Source organism: Clupea harengus, unplaced genomic scaffold (assembly GCF_900700415.2).
Source record: "Clupea harengus unplaced genomic scaffold, Ch_v2.0.2, whole genome shotgun sequence".
In the NCBI taxonomy this organism is placed as follows: domain Eukaryota; kingdom Metazoa; phylum Chordata; class Actinopteri; order Clupeiformes; family Clupeidae; genus Clupea; species Clupea harengus.
The window spans coordinates 5,001-13,357 of NW_024880715.1; the positions used below are offsets into that span (position 1 = coordinate 5,001).

The 8,357-nt window shown below is 45.7% G+C and overlaps 1 protein-coding gene across 1 annotated transcript in view; it reads right to left on the reverse strand.

Moving 5' to 3' along the window:
* Positions 1-7,449, reverse strand: part of LOC122132566 (large neutral amino acids transporter small subunit 3-like) — a 12,070-nt gene extending 4,621 nt beyond the window's left edge. The window contains exons 1-5 of the mRNA XM_042707239.1: positions 7,164-7,449; positions 4,622-4,779; positions 4,235-4,412; positions 3,372-3,427; positions 2,542-2,618 (exon numbers count right to left, since the gene is read on the reverse strand). Coding sequence (XP_042563173.1) covers positions 2,542-2,618; positions 3,372-3,427; positions 4,235-4,412; positions 4,622-4,779; positions 7,164-7,168 — 474 coding nt within the window. The 5' untranslated portion in view covers positions 7,169-7,449. The remainder of the gene's footprint in view (positions 1-2,541; positions 2,619-3,371; positions 3,428-4,234; positions 4,413-4,621; positions 4,780-7,163) is intronic.
* Between the last annotated feature and the right edge of the window lie 908 nt (positions 7,450-8,357).

Below are 8,357 nucleotides of genomic sequence, written 5' to 3' on the forward strand. Positions count from 1 at the left end.
CAACACACACCGTCTGCAAACACACACAAACACACAGGCACTGCACACAACACACACCGTCTGCAAATACACACACAGGCACTGAATACAACACACACCGTCTGCACACACACACAGGCACTGCATACAACACACACCGTCTACAAACACACACAGGCACTGCATACAACACACACCGTCTGCAAACACACACAAACACACAGGCACTGCACACAACACACACCGTCTGCACACACACACACAGGTAGTGCATACAACACACACCGTCTGCAAACACACAAACACACAGGCACTGTATACAACACACACCGTCTACAAACACACACAAACACACAGGCGCTCCATACAACACACACCGCCTGCAAACACACACACAGGCACTGAATACAACACACACCGTCTGCACACACACACAGGTAGTGCATACAACACACACCGTCTACAAACACACAGGCACTGCATACAACACACACCGCCTGCAAATACACACACAGGCACTGAATACAACACACACCGTCTGCACACACACACAGGTAGTGCATACAACACACACCGTCTACAAACACACAGGCACTGCATACAACACACACCGTCTGCAAACACACACACAGGCACTGCATACAACACACACCGTCTACAAACACACACACAGGCACTGCATACAACACACACCGTCTGCAAACACACACACAGGCACTGCATACAACACACACCGTCTGCAAACACACACACAGGCACTGCATACAACACACACCGTCTACAAACACACACACAGGCACTGAATACAACACACACCGTCTGCCTCTCAGCTCCCTCGTGACCTCAGCATGTCCATAGTGGTGTTCAACAGAAAACTGGTCCACTCTTGTGAAAAGAAGTTTCAGAACTGAAATATTTGAAATGAGGTGCCACTGTAGTAGGTTTGTGTGATTTCCTGATCTTGAGAGGATGGCTCTGAGAGTCAGGAACACACATATTCCATGTGCCCAGCAGGTTGTATAAAGAGTCAGGAACACACATATTCCATGTGCCCAGCAGGTTGTATAAAGAGTCAGGAACACACATATTCCATGTGCCCAGCAGGTTGTATAAAGAGTCAGGAACACACATATTCCATGTGCCCAGCAGGTTGTATAAAGAGTCAGGAACACACATATTCCATGTGCCCAGCAGGTTCCAAGGCCTGTTTCCCTGAACTCTAAATCTTAGACTGGACTCATTTGGGCCCGGTAGCCCAAGTTAGACTTTAATTATAGGCCCGTCTATATTTGTGTGTGTGTGTGTGTGTGTGTGTGTGTGTGTGTGTTTGTCTATATGTACAAATGTCAAATAAATGACATCAACTAATGGTTGTGTGTATCTAGGAGTGGGAGTGGGTGCGCTTTTGTGTTGTTATAAACAACACGTATGACAGTGAGTGTGTGTTTAAGGGAGAGTGTGTGAGTGTGTGTTTAAGGCAGAGTGTGTGAGTGTGTGTGTGTGAGTGTGTGTTTAAGGGAGAGTGTGTGAGTGTGTGAGTGTGTGTTTAAGGCAGAGCATGTATCTGTATGGTGGTGAGTGTGTGTTTAAGGCAGAGTGTGTGAGTGTGTGTGAGTGTGTGTTTAAGGAGAGTGTGAGTGTGTGTGAGTGTGTGTTTAAGGGAGAGTGTGTGAGTGTGTGTGTGTGAGTGTGTGTTTAAGGCAGAGTATGTATCTGTCCGTGTGGGTGAATGCATGACGACTCTGCTTTGGTAACAAACGATGACCTCAAAGCTCACAACAACAACATTGTGAAATGCTGCTCACACTGGTCACATACCAGCTTGACTGATGGGGGGCCATTTTGGCAGAGGCTCAGAGAGTGGGAGAGAAATGGACCGAGCCAGAGCCAGAGACGGACAAGGACTATGTGTGTGAGGCTTGTGTTTATGCCACTGTTCGTCACACTGGGCAGTGTGACGGGGGAGTAACAGTGTGTGACTGGGTGCGGGCATGTGATTCTGATAATGCAGTGTGTGTGATTGGGTTGGTAAATATAGCCTGGTATTCTCTTCTAAAGTCTCTGAGAGAAAGAGCAGGACAGACTGAGCCCCCTCACCTGTGTCTTTCCGATCTTTCTCGCGCACGTGCTCACAAACGTGCGCAGACACACACTTGTGTCACACATGTACTGTACACTCTCACATGATCTCTGAGTTTGCTTATCAATGTTCTCCCCTCACAGTGAGACCACGAGAGTGGAATATGGTGTGTGTGTGTGTGTGTGTGTGTGTGTGTGTATATGTGTGTGTTGTAGTCATCCCCTCATGACATCAAGGAGGGTGGGTATGGATTAGGGAAGGCGTGTGGGCATCCTGTGTTTCTGATTGGCTGTCACAGAAGGGGGCAGAATTCCCAACAGAAGACCTGTTCTCACGCACACACACACACACACACACACACACACACACTCTAGGGTGCGTGCAACCCCCACACACACCTGTCAGGGAAAAATAGAATGACGCCCCCCCCCCCCCCCCCAGACCTAGTGTCACACTCCTGGCCTTTGCGCTGTGCTGCTTACCGTCAGTGAGGTGAATGTCAGGCATATTCCTCCAAAGCCATTGAGGGACAGAGCCAGGAAGATGAGTGCAGAGAGCACTGGAAGGAGAGAGGGGGGGGGGGGTTACTTCAGGGCAGGGCAGTTCTGCCTTTTCATTGCAACTGTTTTCACACTGTACCTTTGGAAGGACACCTGAAGTGGTGTTATGTAACTGACGAGATGTTCGTTGATGTTTTGTGACTTAAGGAATGACTGCAATGAAGGCCATTAGCCAGCTAACAGCAGGAAGCTAACAGCAGGAATCGGGCTAATTGTGTGGGCATTACTGGCCCAAAGAGCACGCTATCTCAGGCTTACAAAACACGGGGGGAAAGGGGAAAAAGGAAAAGCAAGAATGGTGTCGTGGACAGAAGTGTCTAGAGTTTAAAATGGTTTGAAATGGTTCAAAATGGTATAAAATGGTTTAAAAGTGTTTAAAATAGTTTAAAATGGTTTAAAAGGGTTTAAAAGGGTTTAAAATAGTTTAAAATTGCTTAAAAGGGTTTAAAATGGCGTAGATTACTCTTACACTTCCATGAGAAACTTACAAAGCTATTAGACAAGTCAAGAATACTACACCTGAGAGCCAAGAAGACTTGTATGCAAATCACGGGCTCTTGTACTGTTACATAATGTACACAACGTGAGCTACTCACTCAACTCGGGCTCGTGTAGAACAGTGTGTGAGGATTTGATGACATATATGTATGACGTAAACAGGATACAATATATAGTTCATACGGTGAGACATGTATTTGAGAAATATGTACATATGTAATGATATCTGTATCTGAACACATTTTGATTCATACCTGCGGGGTCAGTTGATGACAAAGACATCATTGCGCAGGAAAGAGCAAAGCAAGCACTGAAAGAGAAGGAGAGAAGGGTAAGTTGGAATGACAACAAATCTAATGGTCTCACTTGCTGAGACTAGAGTATGATTATGTTGTGGCGAGAATGGGATCTCACTACACCTTTTCTTTCAATCAGAAGACCGGAGACTGGATGTAGAAATCTGGAGGTTTATTATTGTAATCAATAAGCTACAATAAGGAGATGGTCCATGGATTAGCTCGATCTCATTGTATAAACGTTTTGCATGCCATTTTAAGGCCTGTACATCGTGGGGTGTGTTCTATCTGGCTGTTTGCCAAAACCAATCAGAATGAACTATTCCCTCTACTCTATCTCCCCTGAGTACTCCTGTGTGTGTGTGTGCGTGTGTGTGTGTGTGTCTGGATCTCCTGAGACTCCCTGACATTCTCTGAGACCCCCTGAGACCCCCTTCTAACCGGGGGTTACTTGGAATGTGTCTTGTGTCGTGCTTTTAGTGCTGACTTTAAGATCAGTGAATCATGTCTATGGCTGAGTTACTGTTTTCCCGCCTAGTCTGCCCTTCCTAAAGTGAGACTTTCAAACTGATGAGTTAATCCATGTTCATCTTAACATACAAAATATCCCACAATTATCCTATTTCCCGCCAAACAAGAAAGCTCTGAACTTATCCCACACATGCACAGACATCTCTTCTCACCACGTGCCCGCACCAACAACCAACCCACCCATTCAGACTCTTAATCCTGGAATGAAACTCGACCTGCTGCCTTGAAAGTTCATAGTAGAACTCAAAAGGGCGTGTCCTCCAAGCGCGGCTCCAGGTGTTTGCTCTTACCTGCCCATGAGTCGTAGCGGGCGAGGCCCGAACCTGTCCATGAGGATGCCCAGAGGCAGGGTGGTGGCGCTCAGGAGGAAGGAGCCGATGGTGAAGCCCAGGTTCAGCATCTCCTCCTGGGACACGCAACTCGACCAGTTCCCAGAGGTGCTAGTGAGCATCACGACTGACTCATTACCTTGAGATAGAGGGGGGTGACAGTAGAGGCGTGAGAGAAGGTGGGTGGTTTTCATGCCAAACCAGCATGTTTCATCTTCCCTGTGTATGATTTGGCCATTGGAGTGCAACTGACGATGAGGGCAAGAGACGGACACTGAGGGGCAAGGGACGGGCGGTGTGATGTGACCTCGGTGATGTGACCTCGGTGATGTGACCTCGGTGACCTACCTGTGCAGAGGTGGGAGTAGAAGCCCTCGTGCTTGAGCATGATGAGCAGGGAGCCCCAGCCCAGCAGCACCGCGGAGCACAGCAGGTTCTCCAGCACCGCGGTGATCGCCATCCACCAGCGCCGCCCGTACGCCTGCGCCAGAGATGGAGCCATCGCCCTGTCAGGAGGGGAGAGAGAGAGAGAGAGAGAGAGAGAGAGAGATGGAGAGAGAGGGAGAGAGAGAGAGAGAGGGAGAGAGAGAGAGATAAAGAGAGAGAGAGAGAGAGAGAGAGAGAGAGAGAGAGGAGAGAGAGAGGGAGAGAGAGGGAGAGAGAGAGGAACTCAAGCTTTAGATTCCTTTACAAGTCCATACTGAGTACTAGGACACCAAGTGACAGGACGTCTAGGGATCACTTCCCCGGCTGTGTGACTTTGTTCTATTTTTATGAGGTAGGCTACAGTGGTCAAACATCTGCACAGGTTTTGAGTTTATCAGAGTATTGACTTCTTCTGGAGCAGTAAGAATACGAGCAAAGAATATCAGCATATTCACATGAAACACAGATGCACTACGTGAATACAATTCCAAGGAGAAAAGTACAGCTTTGTTGATTCCGAATGACCCATAAAAGGAATGACAGTGTCATGTGTGTGTGTGTGTGTGTGTGTGTTGTGTGTGTGTGTGTATGTGTGTGTGTGTGTGTGTGTGTGTGTGTGTGTGTGTGTGTATTGTGTGTGTGTGTATGTGTGTGTGTGTGTGTGTGTGTGTGTGTGTGTGTGTGTGTGTGTGTGGGAATGACAGGCTACACTACACTGGCCAAACTCCAATCTAGTCCTGTGGGCCTGCACTGACTAATGAATATCCCACAAGCCTCTGGTGCTCAATGGCAGCTGTGTCTGCTGTTGTGGCCAGCCAAGTGTCAGGGGCACATTGTGTGTGTGTGTGTGTGTGTTTGTGTACAGTGTGTGTGTGTGTGTGTGTGTGTGTGTGTGTGTGTGTGTGTGTGTGTGGGGGCATGTTTGCATGTGATTGCGTGCTCTGGAAAGACAGATGGTGGGTCACAATAGTCTTCAAAGACTGAGGTGACCCGCTGTTGACGTAGTGATCAGGTTCGGGCCAAAACACGAGAGCACACACACACACACACACACACACACACACACACGCACACAAACACGAGAGCACACACCCACATGCAAACAAATATAGACACACGTAGCAGAATGACGGCCCAGGTACTTGCAAATTCACTAGGAACATTGAGTTACAAGCAAAACACCCAGAAACAGGAAGACTCAATTAGCTAACAGGGGACATTGAAGAGAGAGGAGGGTGCTCCTGTGGTCACTTGACTGCTGTTAGTAGGGACAGTGGCTGTGTGTGTCTGTGTTTGTGGGGGAGGTCACACATCAAGGAAGTCGACAAAATAGCCTTTCCTTGGAGTTTGTGTTCAGATTCTTGTGAATATGCGTATCCTGTGATTTTCTTTATCTTCTCTTACTCACTTTGTATGTGCACGCCAGAATATCTGTGTGTATGTGAGTGTGTATAATGTGCTTAGACATGGGTCAGGGGGTCCCTTCATGTTCAATAGGGCAGATTACAAGGGGATTTTTTTAGTAACTGACACTCTTAGGACCTAGCGCTGAGAAGTTTAAATCCCAGGATTGTGGAGAGGGGGACTGTGGCATGGTTACCATGGTAACATGGTAACGTTAGGCTAACTATTATGTTACAGGTAAGTTTTACCCGTCTAAATAACGCTACGGCAAGTCATGGCAGTATTGTAATCATTTATCGCCTACTAAGTTAGGTTGACACATTAACTATTATATTATACCTAAATACTAACCATACATACTTTCCCCTGCGTATTCTAGTGTCGACCTATTGAATGTGTTACCTGCACAAAACTAGTGTATTTAAAAATCTCTTGATGGCTTTCAATCGGCTGCCTGCAGGCTCTTCGAAACTCAAGTGACCTTAAATAGGCAACCACCTACAGGGGACTCCTCGAGTGGCAAACTCATGTGCTAACCAAAGGTTTTGATTTTACTTTATTTACCAACCTAGTGGAAAGGCGCAGATGTGTATTTTTTTTTTCATTCACACTTACGGATTTCCTACATGGCACGGGGAGCTCAAGTAGCATCCTCACGTCATTTCTTATGGTATAGGGTTTCAGTAGCATAGAATAGGCTATCCGACCCCCACCCTAACAAAGTACGCTAGCAAAACCATCGTAGAAACTTGGAACCATTTGTTAACACAATTATAATCATGTAACCAACAATGTATAAGGGCAAACCATACCATACCATAATTCCGTTTAAAGCCGAAAAATTAACATCGCGCACCTAAGGTATTTTGACAAGCATACACAAAACTCGCCGACATGATCTTTCAGATATGAAATGAATGAACGTTAACATTTATGACGAAATCTCGTGCCACGTTTCGCTACTGTAACGAGCAAATCATTGTGTACATTTTCACCGAGCCAATGTAATAAATCTGACTCAGCAGTTAAGTTAATATTTGGATATCATATTAATACTTACTTCATTTTTGACTTTTTGTTAGACGGTATCCCCACGTGTTCCGATTTACTTCCTGAGATCCACCCAAATGTGCGCTAAAATGTCTGATGTAGAATCTCACAAGTCAGTACTTCACCACTTAAATTCCCCTATTCATTATTCATTTTCTCTGCTTTAAATTATTTAACGAAAGAAATACTCCTTTCACGGTAGGTGAGAAGAGCACGTCACAGCTTTCGACCGGGCTTTGACGTGAATAGGCACTCTTAGTGAGCTTGTGTTGACTTTTTGTAGTTCAGTTACCACTCTGTTCAAGTATGGCCCTCCCCAAAAGGCTTATCACTTAACGACTCACGTCTCTCTCTCTGTTTCTCTCTCTCTCTCTTACACACACATACACACATTTTCCTAACGGCAGCTAGATATGACACAAAGTGTTTGCTGTGGAGTTGCTGTTTTTTTTCTTTTCTTAAAGGAATCCATAGATCAGCAAGGAAAGTTGATCCATCCTTTAACCGGCTAAGCTACAAGCCAGAATAGGTGGCTCATGACTTTTTTGCCTTAATAATTGTGTGTACAGGTTTGTATACAGGATTAACTAGTAGAGTGGAAACGTCCATTAAACCGACACCATCCTCAGGCTACCTCCATGGGGTGGGGTGTTACAACGTTGCTGGTGAAATTTTGCATTAAACTTCTTCCACAATGTATTCACTATTTTTGGTCACAACTAGTCACATCGAGTTTCATGATTGGGTTCCCATTGCCTGATGCAGGGCCCAATAGTTAAGCTACTTCCACAAAAGATGCAGGGCCTAATAGTTAAGCTACTTCCCCAAAAGACTTTTAAACAACTGCAGCTCATTCATAATGCTGCTGCTAGAGTTGTATCCAGGACCACGTGAACAGAGCACATTACTCCAGTTTTTTTTGTTTTACACTGGCTTCCAGTTAGCTACAGAATGAAGTTTAAAACGCTGTGACTAGTCTATTAATCACTGAATGGTTTTGGCCCCGAATACATCTCTGATATGTTTAAAGAAACGAGTAGGGCTCTTAAATCCATGGCCAAACCTAACATGGTGAAGCAACATTTAGCTGTTATGCTGAATGTAACTGAAACAAACTCCCATCTTAGATGTGCCCAAAAAGTAGCAACTTTTAAGCCCAGGTTTAAAACATTATATTTTTCATGTGCCTATGATTGAGCTTTAA